The following is a 21,826-nucleotide window of genomic DNA, read 5'->3' as shown; positions in this document are numbered from 1 at the left end:
GTAGCAGATGGCTACCTGCTAAAAATGGTGCCAACCCAAATATCATGCCTACAGCCGCTTCTCCTTCGATATGGACAGCTGAATTGAGTAAATATCCAGAGCCAGTAAATTAATACTATATAACCTTTGGGAAAATTGTGTTTCTAGAAAGAGACAGGGAATGATGACAAGTCAGAGATCTCAGTTTTGGTGACTGTGAGGGGAAAAAAAATGATCACTGGTCTTTTCTGGCCCTTAATATATTGGGATAAAATAAAATGTTCTTACTTTTCAATGACCCATTTAAGAAAGGGGATTTAGGCAATTGGTTATAATCATACCCTGTTAATAAAAAGCCGAGTCTTCCTTAGGATTTCTGGGAATTCTTGTTAGGATCAAGGGGGTGCTATAGCAACCACCTTGTCAAAGTTGGCATGCACCAACCGGAAGGTCCATCAAGTCATTATCCTAGCAGTAATGGCAGCTTTGCGGCACCCACTTCATTCCCATCAGCTGAACAGATTTTTATATTCAAGAAGCATTGACACAACCTAAATTAACATTTGCCAGTATGAATTTATCAGAAAATGTCTTTAAAATTCTAAAAGGATGTAATGAATTGTCTTTAGTGGTCTTAACTGTATTTTAGAAAAACAAAACTAACAGAATGATACATTTCTATAACTAAAATCAGTACATGTGTGTGCAGCCAATAAAGCTACTAGACTGTGAATGCTGATCATTCTTCATCCCATATATGAAGAATTTAGAATCGCTATCTTCACTCATTGAAGACTATTTTATTATAGTAAAGAACGCCCCACTCAGCTGTGACATTTGTCTGACAATATGTTAGAATCTTTGCCACGGAGTTTGTTTACGCAGCGGCACTCAAGGATGCTCCAAAGAAGTGCTTCATAATTAATTGTAAGTGGAGAAATTGGCATGATTTTTTTCTCTGCATCCTAGAAATAAATGATTTTAGTCTGTTTCTAAAGCATGAGGCCAAGCAAAGTATTACTTAAGGAGTCCCTCTGAATAAGAGATTGCCACTTAACTCTCTCCTGGAAAAGGAGTTCATCAGGCTTTTCGTTAGCGTGAGCTTCAGAGACAAGGAAAACACCTTACCGTCCACTCAGAGATGAAAAGAAGGGCACCACATGTATCCCCAGGGGGTCTCCTTCCCCAGAAATCTCCACCGCTCTTGTCATGTCACTGGGGCAGAGCAAAACAGGAACACACATGAGTTTTAGCTAACAGCAGATGCGGTCCACTAACTCACCCACAACACTCTTCCCTGACCATATCAACTGCTGTGACTTCACGTCTATGCTGAGACAGGAAAGCAGGCTGTGCTGATGTGCTTGAGGATCCACAAAACAAGCATGTTAAAAGACTCTCTGATTTCTTATTTGAATCTTCTTTGAAGAAAGAAAGTTGAGAAATAACTCACCGCTAAAATAGTTTCCCACTTAATCTGCACAAATCAACAGAGATACAAAGAAGTGCACAGAAAGAAATCTCTCCCTGATGAGACTTTCTTGAAAATGACTGTACAGACCATAAACACACAGAAATAAGTATATCCGTGCTTAGGCCTGAAGTAGAATTTTTCCCCAGAAATGGTTAAAAAAAGGAAATAAAATTATTTATGAAAAAATGCACTGAATCGCAGTTTATAATGGCAAGGAAGCCACAGTTGGCAACACAGCTGGGCATGTTCAAAGCAACAGAAATCAAAGCTTGCATCAGTTTTACTCAATGGAACAATTCCAAGTTTTCACCTCCTGGTTTATTTATTTATATCTTTAAGGCAGAGGAGAAGTTGCAAAGAAACAGAGAAAACGTATTATAGAAAGTCTGACCTGCCTAACCTCGCTCAGCTTAGGAAAGGATGAGCGAGAAAAGCTAACAGGGAGTGTGCGTGACTGAAATGTGGACTGCGCTGGGAGTTTCCAGGTCACAGGGACCAGGGCTAGCAGGTTTCCGTAAAGATGAAAAATAATAACTGTGAACAATTATTGGCTCCTGTAATCCCAGAGATAGAAGACAAAATTGCCAGAGGAGAATGAGAAAGTTGAAACAAGCATCCATTGATGGAAATTCTAAACACATTTCTATTATTTTCCATTCACATGAAAATGACCTGAAACTAGATGTCACATTAGGAGCCACTGCTGCCTCGGCTACTTTTCTGCTCCAAACTGAAAATGGTAAAAATTTGGCTCCTTGCTGGAAAGTTGAGAACAGTATTAAGAAAACAAAGTGTCTGATGAATCCACCCTGCATGAAATATTTTTTAAAATTATCAGCAATCTAAAGTAAATACATTAAGTATATGCTAGTCAGCAGACCAGGCTTATTGTTAATGCATTTCCTTGAAACCTTATTATCAATAAGAACTAAAAAACATTAATAATAACAAGATAAAATAAAAGCAAGACAGTTTCTAGCATTTCGGGGAGACGATGCAATTTCAAAACTGATAATAGATTTCAAATCATCTTCACTCAGATACTGCCGGGACATTCAACTTTTTCAGTCAAGCAGGCTACATAAGAGGCCTGCAAGAAAATCACAAAGCAAGCATACCTAAGCATGATGACAGAGAACAAAGGACTTGTTTCTATGTGAGTGAGCACAGCAATGAACATAGGTACATCTGGATGGGCACCGATGTGCACTGCAAGCTCAAACACAAAACACTTGGTGGGCACAGAAACTTGTACGGGTTTTGATGATCCAAATATGATACTAGATTTACAATTATAAGGATCAAAAGAAGACCAACTCCAAAGATTCCAATTTAAAAATCTTAAAAACTGTGACTAAACTCTTATAAAATCCAGTAAAACATGTTACCTTTCCCTTTATAATTCTTAGAATTTTGCCGACCAACACAAGGCTCTCCTGAAAAATATATCAAGTATATCTTTACCTGTGAATATCATCCACACTTAATATAGAATATATAAAATATTAGTGTTTAGTCTAGGGCAGACTGCAAGATTTCAGCTCATATGTGGCTTTTATAGATATTGGCTTCTATGGAACTTACTTTTTTATATTCTATAAATATTTCTTTAAATCTACTCAAAATTTTTGTAAACCATAATAAACTTGATATAAAACACCATTTTAGTAATTATTAATATTGTGTTTCTGAAATCAACAAAGTCAGTCTTATATTTTTTCTTTCTTATTCAAAACTACTAAAATTTTAGAAAAGTTTAGGTTTTAGAATTAATTTCTATATGAAATTCCCTTTTTTACATTTTAGAGTAAACTTTTTTTAATCAAGGTAAACTTCCAATTTTTCTTATACACAACAGTCATAATTCTCTAACTAAGATTCTTGACAACTTTTAGAATATTCAAAAAAGGCTATCATAATAGGGAAAAAACACACAGTGAATGATTAATTTTATAAACTGTAATAAGCATGCATACAATCACAGCAACTTGGATCTGTTTAAAAAAGATGGTCTGATCTCCAAAATATATAGAGAACTCAGGAAACTAGACTTTAAAATGCTAATTAACCCAATTAAAAAATGGGGCACTGAACTGAACAGAGAATTCTCAACAGAAGAAGTTCAAATGGCCAAAAGACACTTAAGGTCATGCTCAACCTCTTTAGCGATCAGGGAAATGCAAATCAAAACAACTTTGAGATATCATCTTACACCTGTCAGAATGGCTAAAATAAAAAACTCCAATGATAGCCTTTGCTGGAGAGGCTGTGGAGGAAGGGGTACCCTCATCCATTGCTGGTGGGAATGCAAACTTGTGCAACCACTTGGAAATCAGTGTTTCAGTTTCTCACGAAATTCGGGATCAACCTACCCCTGGACCCAGCAATACCACTCCTGGAAATATACCCAAGAGATGCCCTATCATATGACAAGAGCATTTGTTCAACTATGTTCATAGCAGTATTATTTGTAATAGCCAGAACCTGGAAACAACCTAGATGCCCTTCAATGGAAGAATGGATGAAGAAAGTGTGGAATATATACACATTAGAGTACTACGCTGCGGTAAAAAACAATGACTTCTCGAATTTTGCATGCAAATGAATGGAAACAGAAAACACTATACTGAGTGATGTAAACCAGACCCAAAAAGATGAACATGGGATGTACTCACTCATAATTGGTTTCTAGCCATAAATAAAGGGTCACGGAGTCTACAATTGGTAAACCTAAGGAAGCTAAGTAAGAAGGTGAACCCAAGGAAAAACATATAGTTATCCTCTTGACTACGGGAAGTAGACAAAATTGCCAGGGAGAAAATGGGGATCTTGGGGGTGGAGTGGGATGGGGGTAAGGGGAGATGGGGAGAGAAAAGGGAGAAGGGGAGCATGGGGGGAACTTGGGGAAAAAGGATGATTGGGATAAAGGAAGGTTGGATAGGGGAGCACGGAAGCACAATTCTTAGTTAAGGGAGCCACCTTAGGGTTGGCAAGAGACTTGAACCTAGAGTGGCTCCCAGGAGCCCAAGGCGATGTCCCCAGTTAGTTCCTTGGGCAGCTGAGGATAGGGAACCTGAAATGACCCTATCCTATAGCAATACTGACGAATATCTTGCATATCACCATAGAACCTTCATCTGGTGATGGATGGAGATAGAGACTGGAGCACTGGACTGAGTTCCCAAGGTCCCAATGAGGAGCAGAAGGAGGGAGAACATGAGCAAAGAAGTCGGGACCATGAGGGGTGCACCCACCCACTGAGACAGTGGGGCTGATCTATTGGGAGCTCACCAAGGCCAGCTGGACTGTGACTGAAAAAGCATGGGATAAAACCGGACTCTCTGAACATGGCGAACAATGAGGGCTGATGAGAAGCCAAGGACAATGGCACGGGGTTTTGATCCTACTTAATGTGCTGGCTTTGCAGGAGCCTAGCCATTTTGGATGTTCACCTTCCTAGATATGGACGGAGGGGGGAGGACCTTGGACTTTCCACAGGGCAGGGAACTCTGACTGCTCTTTGGACTGGAGAGGGAAGGGGAGAGGAGTAGGGGGAGGGGGAGAAGGGTGGGAGGAGGGTGAGAAGGGTGGGAGGAGGGGGAGGGAAATGGGAGGCTGGGAGGAGGCGGAAACTTGTTTTTTTTTCCTTTTCTCAATAAAAAAAAAGATGATGTTCAAATCTTTACATAGATCATGCCCTAAGTTTATAAAAAATTTATCCCTAAGTTTTTTCTGCATGCAAAGAACGGCATGTGCAATATGATGCCACATAGATATGCTAACATGTTTTATTGATTGTGAAATGAGAATCACCACCATCTTATAAGTACTTGCTTGTTATGTAGAAATGTCTATATGTATATACTTCGTGGGACAGAGATACAGCAAGGAGGACAGTACATACACTCTTATTTATCTCAAAATACCTCAATACCTATCTCAAAATTGAAAGTTTTACAAAGATGTGAATCATGCTACTAATGTTTTTTTAGATAAACCCCAGAGTGCAATTTGTATTTGGTGTCCAGTTGTTCAGGTTCAGAGAACAATGCAGAAATCGTGCTATGTGAGTGGCAATCGAGACTAAGAAGGAAAACGCAGAAAATAAGGTAGAAATAATATTCTGGAAATGGAAGGTAAAACAAACCAAGAAACAGACAAAAATGGGACCCATAAGGGATAAGTATCACAGCACAAACACGTGGTTAGAGCTCCCTAAGATCAAAATAGTTGTTCTGGGAGATGCTTACAAACACCAGGCCAACAATACTAAGCTAGCTGAAGTCCCTAAGGTCTACGTGACAGAGATGACTCAATAGTCACTGGGACCAACCATTGCCAGTCTGAGAGCTCTGGACAGAACTATGGAAAAAGCCACAGATCGGTGGATAAAGATAACAGTGTCATTACAGATAGCTACTCTGTGAAATTAGATACTAAGCACTTCAACTGGTTTATACTGACAAAGAGGAATTGAAGTTTAGGCAGAAGATGCAATGTGTGCTGCAGATATCTCTAGGTCTTATTCCTTCATCCCAAGACAAATGGACAGGATTTACATTAATATTACTCAACACAGGCTCCACCCTCTCAACTGGAGAGAAAGGATTAAGGACAGAGGACAATTTTTCTCCCAAGAGTGACTGACTGTAAGTCCGATGTCTGTCTGAGTTACTTAAACCAAGATGCCAAGCCTCAGTTTCTTCATCTATGTAATGAGGACATTGTGGCCTCGGACACCCCCAATTGTTAGTTTCAAAGAGAAAATAACTTATATACATCACACATATGTATCTGACATGTATAAAGCGATTGATAACTTTTTGACATTTCTATGATTATAAATCTATGTTTCTCCCTCTTTGAGACCGATTCTCACTTTGTAGCCAAGATTGCCCTTGAACTTGTTGTCTTCCTGCTTCAGACTCTGAATTATAGGACTATGTTATCATACCTAGTTTGATTATTAGTACTTTCTAAGAAAACAAATTTATGGCCTTTAAAGGAACTATTATAATTTCCCTTTTAAAATATCAATTTTATTGGTACAACTTAAACACCATAAGATCAAGGGATATAATCCTTCACTATATGGAGAGGGAAGACAAAGTGTTTTAACAAATGGTGAGAAAATTGTGTTTGTATCTACAGGGACTGAGTTGTGGACCCATTATATCTAATGCAAATGGAATGGACTAAGAGGAAAGCCTCAAATAAGAGTTTGCTCTGAATTCTGCTCCTTGTAGAAACACCTAGTGGGTATAAATGCATTGATTAAAAATCTCCTAGTTTGATGATAGGGGTTATATTAACAAATCTGTTTGAATTCTATTAATTTTAATTCAATTATTCTAAACTCAGCCACTGAAATGGAAAATTTCTATAAAAGGAAAAATCAACTAATTAAGGAAACAAAACAAAAAACTGTGGTGGGAGGATCTTTCTGGATGCTTTGTGTATGTATTATTCCTCTTATTGGATAATAATAAAAGCTGTTTGCCCAATGACCATGCAGGATAAGGTTAGGCAGAATAATCAAACTGAGAACTCTGATGAAGAGGTACAAAGTCAGGGGTGATACAAGCCAGTTGCTGAACAAGCAGGATGTGTAGATGAGCCACATGGCAAAGCATAGAAATATGGGTTAATTTAAATGTAAGAGTCAACTAGTAATAAGTTTGAGCTATTGGTTGAGCATTAATATTAAGTCTCTGCGTGATTATTTAGAATCACTGTGGGGCAGGGCAGGACAGAATAACCTACTTAACAAAAAAACATAAATTACCCAAGACATTAGTAATTAGACAGTGTTGGAAAAGATAATAACGGTGAGAAAGGGCAACAAGGTAAGGTGTCCTGTATCCGGATGCCTATATTCACAGGGCTTCAGATCTCTGAGATTTTAGAATTTGGAATACTCATCCATAAATATTTATGAAGGGAATGGGACTCAGGTCAAAAAATACAATTAATTTAGGTTTCATATATACCCTGGTCATTTTAGACAATATTTTAATAACTTGGTGTATAAAACGAAGTATGGAGTTTTCCACTTTGCTATCCAATTGGTACTGAAAAAGTTTTGAAATTCAGAGAATTGGTTTTTAAACTCTCAGATTATGATTGATCATCCTGCAGTAGAAAACACAGTCTAAGTAAGTGCGAACCATTATTTGGGAGATAAGATGACAGTGGCTTCTGGGAGTTATAATCTACACTCATCAAGTACATCCATACTTTATATCACTTCCATTTTAGAACAAGCTAATACACAGGGAATAGAAGCATGTCCAGTATCATACCATCCATATAAGGTAGAATCAGGAGGCAAATTGAGACCTGGACAGGAGTTCTAATCCCTTTGGCAGCGAAGTTTCAAAACATAAGAGATTAATGATGTGGCTCAGAGGGAGATAGTCAGCATGAGGAGAGTAAGCAGAGCTCAGGACATTCTTCCTCCAGGGAGGTGGCACTGAGAAGGTACCCATGTGGACAAATGGATTTTTCCACCAGAAAAGATAAGGCGAGATGATGAAGAGGGCAGGTGTTGGGTGGGAAGCCGCACTGAGATGTTGAAGCAGAATAGCTTGTGGGTATACTGTTAGAGATGAAAAGATCAAAAGGAGAGGAGCAGGAAGAAAAGAGCTGAGAATATATGAGGAGTTATTTCAATAATCCCCTATTTGTTGATATTTGCTTTGTGCCTCAATATGTGGTCTTTTCTAGAGAAACTCTGATTAGATATTGAGAAGAATCAGTTTTTCTGCAGTGTCTGGGTAAAATGCTCTCTAGATATACGTTAGGTTCATTTGATCTGCTAATGCCATTTGATTCTGATGTTTCTCTATTTACTTTTTGTCTGGGTGATACTTTGTCAATTGCTGAAAGTTGAATATTGAAGTCATATATCATTACTGTGTTAGGTCTACTCTGGGCTTTAATGCCTTATAGTATGTATTTTATGGAATTGGATTCACCTGGGTATGGTGCATTTCTATTTAGAATTGTAATGGGTTTGGGTGGGTAGTTTCTTTGATCAGAATGAAACGATATATATCTCTTATGATTAGTTTTAGTTTGGCCTATGTTGTCAGATATGCTTGCTTGTTGGCTGGTTCCATCGGCTTAGAGTGCATTCTTTTACTTTAAGCCAAGTGTGTATCTTTAAAGATACACACTTCTTGCATAGAGGCTTATGTGGAAGCCAGCCCCCTAAACCTCCCAGGATCATGTTATAGCAAGTGAAAACTGACTAGAAGGAATCAGAGGAGAACAAATTAGCTCAGACACATTTCCTCCTCATGTCTCTTTATTTTTTGAAAAAGTTCTCTTCAAGGTTTCTTTCTTAATGCTTTCTCAATCCCACAAGGTTCTCAGTTTATATATCCACACAGACAAAATTAACAATTTTCTGACAATAACAATGATATGAAACATGCATTTCACAGGGCCAGAAAGGCCGAGAAGACAGATATAGCAGGGGCTGGTTGGCTTACTTACATCCTAGAGGCAGCGTGGCTGTGAAGTGCCTGGGCATAGCTGACAAGGGTAAATAGAGAAATGACTTTTAGGAGGGGAGAGAGGAAGTTTGTGTGTTAACTATATTTGTGTGGCTGGGAATACAGCGTTACGGTAGCCATGGCAACCAGAGTGAGACTAGGGAGGAAAATGATGGCGCTTGTTTTGCAGTTTTGCTAGTTACATTAAGGGGAATATCTTTGCACTAGGTCAAAATGAGAAAATGCGGCTATGCAAATTTTGAAGACTTCTGCTAAGCAGCACACTGATACCCTCTGACCCCTGGTGAGAAGGAATTCCTTTCTCTGGGGCTGGTTTAGTGGACCAAGTTCGTTTTCTGTATCTCTACAGGTAAAGGCATAAACTGTGAATTTCCCAGAGTAAGATCTTGTATCAAATAAAACTGAGGTGAAGGCAGAGCAAAGGCCAGTAGGTTACACTCTCCTGAGCTGGTTGTCAGAGAATTCAGGACAAGGGCAGACCTGCTGTCTCTTCTACTCAGTGCCTCTTTTGAGGTTCTTATGTAGTCTTTCTGCAAGGTTCCTCTCCTTGTCAGATAGATGTTCTGCCATAAAGAATAATTGGTGGGTGGGGGGTAACTTTATGTAGATTTGACTGTGAGAACAAAGGCTTCTTTGACTGAGTGAATCCTTTCACACTAGGGCCCCACAGTGTGGGAGAAAGTCATCCAGTTACCAGGACAAAAATAAGCTATGCTCAATAAATGAGCAATACACTTGCTGAGGTTTTTCTGGATGAATTTCACTATGGAAAAGGAAGGGAATGTTATGGCTTCATAGGGGTTTTACAGAAATGACAGTGACTATCTAAAAGACAGGTGTTGAGGGAGCTGCGGGTGACCTTCCTCCATCAGACAGGTATCTCCAGAGCTCTGTAAATCAGGTTCCTCATCAGATTTGACTCTCCTGAGTTAATCTAGAGATCTGTCAGAAGTACTTACACTGTATAGTCCTGCGGGCTTGTTGCATTTGCAAACAACAAAGTGATGGATATCATTTGTCAATTCAATTACTAACCTATGAGTTTTGACAGGGATTAAGGATGTTAGTATTTAACGTTACTGAAAGTTGTGCACTGGCTGCTGTAATTGTATGGCTTTGTAGTAGCTTTCCTCGCTCTACACTGTATAGCAGTTCCTGGAGTGTCCTCTTCTTTCTTCTAGTAGCTGTTGGCTATGCTGAGCCTTCTCTTCAGTCCACAGTGTCTTTCCAATAGGGCTGGTTTTGGTGGACATAAATTCCTTTTATCTGTTTATATCACAGACAAATTTCCTTTCTCCTTCAAATATGGCAGACAGCTTGATCAGGCATAGCTGTCTATGTTAGTATTTATAGTCATTTAGGACTTGTACATTGTTCCAAGCTCTCCTGGCTATTAACATTTGGTGTGAGAGGTCCTTCTGTCTATGTATTGCTTTTATTGGTTAATGAATAAAGAAGCTTTTTGGGTCCGTGACATTGTAGACTAGAGCAAGGCAGAAATTCCAAGCAGTGACAGAGGAGAAAAGAAGGCAGAGTCAGGAGGCGCCATGTAGCTGTTGAAGGAGACAGGCACTCCGAAACCCTACCAGTAAACTACGAGCCTTGTGGTAAAATATAAAATAATAAGAATGGATTAATTTAAGATGCAAGAGTTAGTTAATAAGAAGCCTAAGCAGTTGACTAAGCAGTGTTGTAATTAATACAGTTCCTATGTGGTTTTTCAGGTATGGTGGCTGGGAACAAATTAGCAGTCTCTGCCTATAGACATTTTCATTGAGAAATCAGTTAACATTCTAAAGGAATTGCCTTTACAAGTGACCTGTGACTTCTCTTTTGTAGCCTTTGATGTCTTCTTGTTGTTACTTTTGTTGTTGTAATTCAATATGCTTAATGTTTTAACTATTATATGGTATGAGAAATTTTCCCCACCCCTGGTTCTGTGTATTTTTGGTTCTTTGTCTCTTGCTCCTCTATAGCCTCCTCTTTCCTTTCTTTTGTTAAATGGTCTTCTATATACATGCACAGACAGATGTACATACATGTGAGTAAAAATAAATATTTTAAATTCTGTGTCTTGAGATTTGTATAAGTTGTTCACCCTTGGGACCTATAGGACTGACAATCTGTGGGGATAGCTTAGATTTCCATCCTGCTTATATATTTGCACTGGAAACTGGTACCTACAGTTAAGATGTTGGTTCTATCTTTTAATATGAGTTTCTAGCTCACCTTTGCTGGATGGGAAATTGGTTCTGATTTTGCTGTTAGCTGAACTCATCTAGTTTTGGATCGAGCAGGGTGTCCTCTCAGACTTTCAGACACTGATTTATGAGTGCAGATGTTAGGGTTTTTTGTTTTTTTTTTTTTTTCAGCAGCTAAGGGAAGCACTAGGGTCTTAACTGCTCATGTACAGTTTCTTGAGTAAGGTTCCAGGGAAGGAGATGGGATGGGGTGAGGGGTCTTAGCACTGGCAGCCAGATAACTGGTTGCTTAGGGGCAGACAGAAGAACAGGCAGTGTTTGGGAGGGTGTGTCTTAGTACCAGTTTCGTATCTCCAGCAGCTTGGGTAAGAGCGCAGAGGAGGTGGTGTTGCAGGGCCAAGGACTTTATGGGCAGCCACAGGTCTAGCTACTCAGGCAAGCTCCCAATGAAAGATGCATAACTGGTTTTATAGAAAGTGGGCACCAAAAGTATTGGTATTGGGGTAAACTGTGATAATAGCAGTGGTTTAAAAGGAATTACCAGAATTACCAGGTAGTTATATGTAGGAACAACTAACAAGATAGAAGATGAGAAAGAGTATGGTATTTGAGACCAATTAATGAATTGTTTCAACAATCTTGTGTCGGGGGAATATAGACATAAGCACTTACTAACGAACGAAGCATGAAACTGCCAGGGTCACAAGAAGATACTTTGGGTATCTCTTCAGATCACTTTTCCTTTGAGTTTCAGGGGCAAAGAAGGCAAGAAGGTGGAAAAACTGGCAAGTCAAAAAGAAGTCAACCTGGGGGAAGTGGAACTGAGCAATAAGGTGAGATCCAAAATGTCAAGGGAATCAGGGCGAAGGGAAGGTCTTCTGTACATAGTGCTTGCTGTCGAAAGAGATGCTCTCAGTGTTTGAGGGTAACTAAGTGAAACCCTCCACTTTATTGTATTTTATGATCAAAGTGAGAGGATTGGTGATTCATTAGACATACATGTTAAAAGTCTATTTAGAGAACACCCTTCACCAGCTTTTAAAGTCCTAGCTATGCTGATGATCCATTGAATAATTTGTTTTATCCATCTAGTCAATCAGTTAACAAATATGCCCCTATTATATTCTAAGACCTGTATTGGGTGCCAGGAATGCTTTTGGGGAACCTTTCCTGTTTGGTATAATACAGAGTTACAATGAATGTGTAATAATGATGATGACACTAGCAACAGCAATTAGTAATTGTTCAGCCTTTCATTTAGCAATGTACAAAGTCAGCTGCCTATAGTGTACCTTACTTAATCTTCACAGAATCTATGTGATTGTAAAGGTCATTTTCCACATTAAGGAGTTATTTTAAAGATGTTTGATAACAATGCACGGGCAGCAAGGTAAAAAGCCAGTTTTGAAACCTGGACCTTGTCTATTTCAAGGTTTTGAAAGAATTGTTAGCTAATGCAGACTAGAACCTTCTACCCAGTTCTTATCTGTAGTCTCAATTAGGTAATAAGAAGAGAGTCACAGCCGGGCAGTGGTGGCGCATGCCTTTAATCCCAGCACTCGGGAAGCAGAGGCAGGCGGATCTATGTGAGTTCGAGGCCAGCCTGGTCTAAAAGAGCTAGTTCCAGGACAGGAACCAAAAGCTATGGAGAAACCCTGTCTCGAAAATCAAAAAAAAAAAAAAAAAAAAAAAAAAAGAGAATAGAGTCACATTGGAGAGGGAGGCAGCAAATTATTGCAATAGCTGCCCTGAGCGGTAACAAAGGTTGAAGCAATGGCTGTGCACATGGAACAGGCATAGTCACTGTGACATTGACTCCGCAAACCATTTACTTCTGTGCTACCTGCAAGGAAGTGAGCCCAAAGTCGTAGGTATTCTTATGCCAAACTATAGGGTCTGTCAGGGCTTCCCTTCCACATAAGGATGCCAACACAGCAATAGCTGCAAGTGGCTTCTAGTTTAAGCATTTACCATCATCTGTACTGTCTAAAACAAGTATAACCTGCCAGCTTCCCGCAGCAGCTGTGCATTCCACATGACAAAGGTTATTTTTATCCTTTTTTTTGAGCATATGAATATTTTAAAAATATTTTATTCTTTAGAATAGCATATATTTATAAAGTGAAATATCATCATATTCATCTTCATTTCTCCACTCTAACCACCCCATATCTCCACCAACCTTCTCTTCTCCAAACTTCATGTCTGTTTGTCTGTCTGTCTTTCCTTTCTGGAAAGCCACTAAATCAAATTACTGTTGGCTCTCTGGGTATGGGTGTGGAACCATCCACAGGTGCCAGTGGCACACCCAAGAAAGAGAATGCCTCCCACGTTCCTCAGTGAAAGCTACCGTCAACCTCCATCCATCTCAGAAGCTTCTCACTCTACCACCCTTCCCTGGGGAATCCGTCAATGAAGACTTGGTCAAAGTGTTGAGAATAAATAGGAAGACCTACACTGGACACCTTTGCCAGCAACGAGTGTCAGGTAGTAGGAGACAGGAAGGATGCTAAGCTGGTGATGCAGAGGAGCGCTTTGAGATGCCTTCTTCTGGACTTGGCACAGTGACTGCACTCTAGAACTCAGTGCTGTGGGTACCTGCACAAGACCCACCCAAGAGCACAGCAGCCAACATTCTGGCCCAGATGAGGAGGTGCTCTGCAGGCTCCACCCTTTCATGAGGCTCCCTGACCCTCTGACTCCAGGCTCACTTTATATCCTGAGTTTGATCTGAACAGGCTCCAGCTATAGCTGTCATCACAGGTAGCCCTGTGTAGGTTCTGTAGCACGAAATCGCATCAAGGACTCAGAAGGTACACACACAATGCTTGGGTTCGTGGATTTGCAGCCCAGAGTGGCAGATGTGGACTGGGTCTCTAGTGTGTTAGTTGTTCCATAGTTACTTCACCTACTAACAGCAACAATAAGACACAAGAGGGGCTGTTTTGAAAATTATACTCATAATAAACATATTTTTAAAAGTCATTCATGATATTTCTCTCAATTGCCTATAACTAGAAAAAGCTTAAATAATTTTCTCCTGAAGTCAAAAATCAAAATCAAACAAACAAATAAATAAACAAAGCAAACAATTGGATACCATATGATGTGACATTTCAGTAAGTTTCTGGGGAACATTTCCCAAAACGAATGTTTTAAAAAAAAAAAGCCAGATAAAGCATGAACATTCCATCCATCATGACGAGATGTAAGAACAAACATACCAGCTTCTAAAAGGTGAGTGCTCTGGGAAATGCTCTAGACTGAATGCTTTATATTACACTTCTCATTGATAAAGATTTCAAATGAACAGTAACTGTGGCCATGTTACTGAAAATTATAAAGTTGGAGAGAATCTACATGGTCACCCGATAAAGAGAGACTGATCACCTTTTCAGAAGAAAGTAGCTGATTTCCTGCAGACTGGCTGGCACCTATTACATGATGACTTGAAAGGAATCAGTGAGGGAATGGGCAGTGGCTACGGCAACATCACTTTCTATTGCCAAAGTTGCCACTGGAGAGATGTGAATTTACCTTCCTTATGCCAAATTGACACAACTTACTGAAAATAATGACAATAATGGAAACCATACAAGGAGATCTGACCCAGTCTAAAAATCTTCAAATCCAAAATTCTTCAAAATCTGAAACTGTTTGAACACTAATATAAAGCTCCAGTGATTGATATTTTGAGGAATATTGTTTTTTTTTAAATTTTTTAATTTGGCATATTCAGTCAGTACTGTCTACATAAATATTCCAAAATTTAAATTAAAGAATCTTTAAATTCTGAAATGCTTCTGACCTCAAGAATTTTGTACAGGGATAATAAACCTGCCACAAAGAAAATAATAGTAGCCACAGAATCTAATGCTAGGCTCACTCTGACCCAAATGTTGTTCGAAGATTTTATATACGTTGTCAAATGTTAACATTAAAAACAGTAATACAAAAATCCTAATTGTTGTTACAATCTGAAGACTAGCCTTGAACTCAGCTGTGCAGTTGAGGAGGACAATGCTGAACTTCTGCTCCTCCTGGCTCCACCTCTCACGTAGTGTTGCGACTACAGGTGTGAATCACCACTCCTGGCTGATGTAGTCCTGGGGGCTGATTGAACCCAGAGCTTCGTGCATGCTAGACAATCACTCTTCCAACAAATCTGCAGCCCCAACTCTATTATTTCTATCTTATAGACCAGAAACTCAGGCAAGGAATAATGAATTAGTAGGGAGATGTGGTTTGTATCCAGGGAGTCCCTATGGCTGTGGCATTAGAGATCGGATCTAAGAAGACTAATAGTTGATTTCAGATAATGAGTTACTTTCATTAATAACCATATGAGTAATTGTGGTTGGTGGAGCAAATTCATTTCACAAACATCAAGTAAAATACTATGAGATTGTATAAACACATTTTACCACAGCTACTCATTGAGCGAGAAGCAAAGCAAACCATTCAAACACAAGGAACTCTGAAGAGCTCTAAAAACTGCATGGCAAAGACAAGAAAAAGCAATTTTTTTTAAATTTATTTATTTATTAAGGATTTCTGCCTCGTCCCCACAACCGCTTCCCATTTCCCTCCCCCTCCCCCCGATCAAGTCCCCCTCCCTCATCTGCTCGAAGAGCAATCAATTTAAAACTCCTGGTTGCCCAAAAGAGAAATCAGGCCGGGAACTAGAAACATAGGCAGCTTCCCGGGGGTAGTGATGTCATGGGCCTTGGAAGAGAGTTTACCAGCCACCTTGCTAGACCAGCTGACTTCCCAACTGCATGCTAGATCCTATTCTCCCTTACCGAAGATGCCTCTCTGCACAGCAGATGGAGTCTGTCAGAGAAGCACAACTGGACACAATGCAGAGATTAACAAATCGTGGGGAGCCAGACCCAGCGTCTGATCTACAGCATGGTCCATCTATGAATCAGGGACCGTCAAGGGACCGAAATCAGGAGGATTGTGAGGGCCAGAATATCAAGAAGTTTACTGTAAACCCATCTGCCCTAGAAAGGGCTGCAAAACCAAGACTGCAACAAATGGCAGAATCAGCAGATAAGGAGCTACAGGCAGCTCTTGACCGCTGAGAGGAAGAACGGGCTTCTCCAAGGGATGAGAGACCTCGCTGGTTGTTCCCTGCACACTAGTTAGCCTCGAAACCATATATATGTACAACAAAAATGGACTCAGTTGTATTTACATATTTGTGCATACATACACATACATGCATATATGTGTGTGAACCATTACCGAAGAGGAGGAGACTGTCAATTTGAGGGGGGCATAAAGGAAGGTGGATGAAGGTAATGGGAGGGGCTGGAGGGAGAAGAGCAAAGGGGAAAGTGATGTAATAAATGTATAAAAATGAAAAAAAAAAACAAAGTCCTGATGTAAAAGAGTATTAGAAGCCTCGAGGATTATTCGTACATCTATGTTTTCCACGAATGTTCTCATATCTTATGTAGAAATTAGGAGAAAGGAATAAGAAATCTACGTTTGAATTAAAATGCGCTTTGCTACACAGTCCTACTTTTCTGGTATTCCCTGCACAATCAGAATGATTAAAATCCACTCAATAAAAGAATGCCAAATGTACTTAAATAAGAACCTTCTATTTTCATCAAGAAATACCTCAGTGCGTCCGTAGTCCTGTGTGATGTTAGTAGCTCTGTCTGTTCACCATTCATAGCTTCTTTGTTTTCCAAGTTCTGGGTGGAATCCTGGAATGAAGCAAAGTCACAGGGTGTAGATGCTGCAGACACAGAACTGAAGCTTTGAACAAAGCTTCAACTGAGGGAGGAGACGGCCTGGCCCTGATGTGGACAGCTCGCTTCCATCTCTGTTAAGACTGGAACCAGATATTAATCCTCTCGTGCTTTCCATGCGCTCTCTCTGTTCTTTGGTTTCTGGAACGCTCAAATGGGCCATTTGCACAAGACAGTATGCTAAAAACTGGTGAATATGTCGCTTAGCTTCCTGCAACTCAGCCTTGGGTTTGGAAATGTATTTTAAACCAGTTTGAAAAAAAAATAATAAAAGAAATCTCCATTTTACGTGGTGAGAAACAAGTTTTAACCACCTCTATGTGCTTGCACTTAGCACAAAGCAATGTGAGAGAAAAAAAGGCAAATATATGGACAAAAGCAAATATATGGAAAAAAATTTTGTTACCTGGCTGTCCTGGAACTCACTCTATAGATCAGGCTGGCCTCGAACTCAGAGATCCACCTCTGCTTCCTAAATGCTTGGATTCCAGTCATGCATGTGGTCACGCCCAGCTCTTTTGATTATTTTTTTTAACATTTATTTTTTTGTGTGAGTGTTTCCCATGTTTGTATGTGAATCAGGAGTGTGTTTGGTGTTCACAGAGGTCACACGAAGTCACTGGAGGTGTGGGTGACTGAGTGAACAGCCGAGTGGGTGTGGCAATCACACACAGGTCCTCTGCAAGAGCAAAAAGCACTTTTAACTTCTATGTCATCGCTATAGTTCCCTAAACTGATTTGATTTTTAAAATGCCTTACATTTTAAATGGATAACATTTCAAACAGTTGTATTTTGTGAAATATATTTATCTTAACTCAATTTTCTGGTCTCCACATGGATAAATAAAAGAAAGAACAATCTGTAAGGTTAAAGAACCTTAAAAGTATAGGGTAAAGCATCTTTACAAAGATAAATATATGTAAGTTTTACTGTCCATGTTATCCTTAGGAAGGGCTTGATAAGTTCATACAGAACAAGCAGGGCAAGAGTGGGAAAGTTAAAACAATTAGGTCGAAAGATTTAACAGAATTCTTGAACCTGTGGTGATGATACATATCAAGATATTTGATAAACATATGTATGCCCAGGTCATTAGCTTTTTATCTGTCTGTAAGACAGTAAACTTTGTGTGTGGTTCTCAGAGAAACAACTATATTGTTTTTTAAGGCTACATAAGAAACTATCCGAAAACTTTATTGATTAGAAAAAATTACAATATTTCTTCTAATTTCTGAAAACTGAGGTTGGCAATCAGATGCCTGAAAGATTGAAGCTATGATTTTCTAGCAGAGTACCCTTTCTCCCTGATGCTGACACATGACTGGAGCATCTACAGATGTGTAGGGTCATATTATTACTGGTCTCACGTGACTGGAGCATCTACAGATGTGTAGGGTCATATTATTACTGGTGTCACATGACTGGAGCATCTACAGATGTGTAGGGTCATATTATTACTGGTCTCACGTGACTGGAGCATCTACAGATGTGTAGGGTCATATTATTACTGGTGTCACATGACTGGAGCATCTACAGATGTGTAGGGTCATATTATTACTGGTCTCACGTGACTGGAGCATCTACAGATGTGTAGGGTCATATTATTACTGGTCTCACGTGACTGGAGCATCTACAGATGTGTAGGGTCATATTATTACTGGTCTCATCTTCCAGTTCTGTTCACTGAACTGTGACCATTCTCATGTCTGCACCACACAGCTCTGACTTAGGTTTGCATTAAGGTTTGAAATCATAACGTGTGGGTCTTCCAGATTTGTTTTGTTTTTCCATGTTGGCTCAATATTCTGGGCCTCTTACATGTCTACAATAATTTTAGAAGCAGCATGTCTGTCAATTTGCACCTATGCTGAGTATTTGATAAGAGAGCAGATATAATCTATACATCATAATACCATCTTAGTGATAAACGTCCCTCCATTCCAGGAACATTTAACAGTGGCAGCTAATGAAAATAATTATTCCTTTAAGTTCTAACTCTAATCAGGTATTTATCATCAGAATGCCAACGGAAAAAGTATTGAGCATACAATTTAGCTCTTTATCTTGCTCGTTTTCATTCTCTCCCACGCACAACTTTCTTACTGGTCCCTAACTACAACAGGAAGAGGATGCACTTTCTGTCTCCAACTAACTTACTGGAGATTAGGGAGTTTTCCAACCAGTTTTAGATATAAGACAAGTAAAGGTGTTATTTACATCAACACTATACTTGATGTGCTATAAATGTGGAAATGTCATTTTCTTAAGTGTCTTTCAGCCATTTTAGATTCCTTTGTTTAGGTCTGTACTCCATTTTTTATTGGGTTATTTGTTCTTTTGAGCACCAATTTCTTGAGTTCTTTGTATATGTTGTCAATTACAATTTGAAAGTAATATAGGGTCAATTGCAGTGTGATAGTCTGATCGAGGGGAATTCTGACCTGACTATATTTCAGGAGTAATCATGTCAACAAGTACGTACTTAAAGAGAGGACACTTCGGCAGTTAGGAGTGTTTGATGTTCTTGTAGAGGATCGGAGGCAAATTCGCAGCTCCCATGTAGCTGGTTCATAAAGGCCTAACCTCCAGCTCCAGGAGCTGATACTGTGCTCTAGACTCACGTGACCTGGACTTGTGCATGCACATTGCCACATTCATACACACAAATTATTAAAAATAAAATAAAGCACACATTTAAATGTTAAAAGCTAACATTCACACAGAAGAGAAAACGTTATGTTTGTCTTTCTGGGTCTGGGCTACCTCACTCAGGGTGGCTGTTTATAGCTTTTTAACCTGAAAATTCCATTTCTCTTAACACCCAAATGATCTTCCTGTGTGGAAATGCACCATATTTTTATTAGCAGTTGATGGGCGTCTATGCTGATTCTGATTTCTGGCTATTATGAATAAAGCAACAAGGAATATGGATAAGCAAGTTTCTCTGAAGTATATGTAGAGTCCTTTTGTATATACAGTTGTATATATAGCTGAGTCTTGTGTTAGATTTAATTTTAGGTTTGTGGGGAACTTCCCTACTGAATCTCATAGTGGTTGTACCAGTTTGCATGCTCATTATCAATGAATAAATGCCCCCCTTCCTCCACAGTCTCCCCATTAATCTTGGCCATTCTAACTGGGGTAAGATCAAATCTCCAAGTGTTTTCAACTTACATTTTCCAAATAGCTAAGACTGTTGAACAGTTCAGTGTTTCTTGGACATCTGTGCTTCATTTTTTTGCTTAGTTCTAAACACTTTTTAAGTTGGGTTATTTGTTTACATGATGTTTGGGTTTTTATAGTTCTTTGTATATTCTAGATACTAATCCTATGTCTGGTATAAATAATAGGTAAAGATTTTTCCCCATTCTGTAAGCTACCTATTTGCTCAAATGATGGTGTCCTTTGCAAGCACATACACAAACTTTGTGTTAGATAGTAGTTCCACTATTTTAAAAGAAATATCAAGCCCCTGTTGGCCCTGCTATCACTGCCATAAACAGGCAGAAACTACAGTATATCATCTCAGCTAACAGGCAGTGTTTGCCACTTGCCAAAATCCCTTCTGTCTACTGCAATACCAGAATCCTTTAGTATGCTCTAGGGATGAGGCAGGTGCTGGAGACTCTCATCCTCCAGGGATGAGGAAGATGCTGTAGACTCTCATCCTCCAGAGACGAGGCGGATGCTAGAGACTCTCATCCTCCAGGGACGAGGCAGATGCTGGAGCGGCTCATCCTCCAGGGAGGAGGCAGATGCTGGAGGCACTCACTCAAAAAGACATAAAGCCAATTCAGTTGACTCTTATAGCACTAGCACGGCAGTGCTTGAAACATGGGAAAAGATAGCTGTGTCTTAGCAGGTTTAAAAAGTCACTTTCCTTTCAAACTTAAAACTTATCGACACAAAGTGACTAAAGCACACTTTAGCTCTTCTTCCAATCCATTACATGATGAAGTGAGGAGTCACGAACTCACACCTATCTAAAAATGAAAATGAGAATTTTTTCCATCATTGCTTATTTAAATAACTTGGAGAAAAATCTGTAAAATCTTGACTTGTAAATTTGGAAGGAGAGGGACAAAAATAACTCTGATTAGCTAAAAGGTCGCCATAATGGGTGCTAAACAGCCTCCATATTCCTTACTTTAGTTTGGAGAAATAATCATTACGTGATTTAAAAATCCTAAGACTTGCCTCTAGAAATAGAGACACAATGCTTTGGAGGGTCCATATTTATTTCTAAAATAACATGAATGCAGAGTCTATTTTTAATGCTGTATTAAACTCCTGGGTTAAGATGAGCTGCCTAGAATGTAGAGAGGCTGGTGTTGTAAGGCCTGCCTTGGTTTCCCCTAATTATGAGTTAACAGGAGACCATGGCTGGCTACTCCAAGTGTATCCGTCACAGCTTTGAGCACATCAGGCAACATACTTGTGACCCTCACAAAAAGACAAGCTTAATTACTACATATTAAAGAGGCCACATTTTTAGCAGCACTGCCAGGACCGTGGGAGCATTAATGACAGCCAAAATGCATTGGATTTAAACAGCACGGTTCTATTTTTAGCTTTAAAATCAACACTTGCACAAATATTCCCAAACCAATTAGCAGCAGCTGGAAAGTAAAGGTGTTTACATTTCGTTACCACTGGTGTTAACGACAGCAAGTCCTCACAGGCTGCAAAGAGGGGCCCGGGCGCCTGGAGGGCAACCTTCTCTTCAGGGGTCATCACAGTGCCAGCAGCAGGCTATCGCTGTTGCGCGGTAGTTCAGCGTTTGTACAGGACGCTGGCTCCATGCAGGGAAGAGTACAATATTCACTATGGAGTGCCATTAAGATAGGAGAGGAGAAAAGTTGGAAGTAAAGGCTACCCCGATTCTC

At 39.6% G+C, this 21,826-nt stretch overlaps 1 protein-coding gene across 2 annotated transcripts in view; it reads right to left on the bottom strand.

Moving 5' to 3' along the window:
* The window catches only part of Pard3b (par-3 family cell polarity regulator beta), a 1,021,419-nt gene that overhangs the window by 503,448 nt on the left and 496,145 nt on the right, over nucleotides 1-21,826 (bottom strand). For both annotated transcript variants that reach the window (XM_041659081.1, XM_041659082.1), the window contains exons 5-6: nucleotides 16,806-16,894; nucleotides 1,108-1,194 (exon numbers count right to left, since the gene is read on the bottom strand). In XM_041659081.1, the coding sequence (XP_041515015.1) occupies nucleotides 1,108-1,194; nucleotides 16,806-16,894 (176 nt within the window). The remainder of the gene's footprint in view (nucleotides 1-1,107; nucleotides 1,195-16,805; nucleotides 16,895-21,826) is intronic.

Source organism: Microtus oregoni, unplaced genomic scaffold (genome assembly GCF_018167655.1).
Source record: "Microtus oregoni isolate MIOR12 unplaced genomic scaffold, Mior012 000010F_ref0000083, whole genome shotgun sequence".
NCBI lineage: Eukaryota > Metazoa > Chordata > Mammalia > Rodentia > Cricetidae > Microtus > Microtus oregoni.
This window is presented reverse-complemented; position numbering and strand designations above follow the sequence as displayed.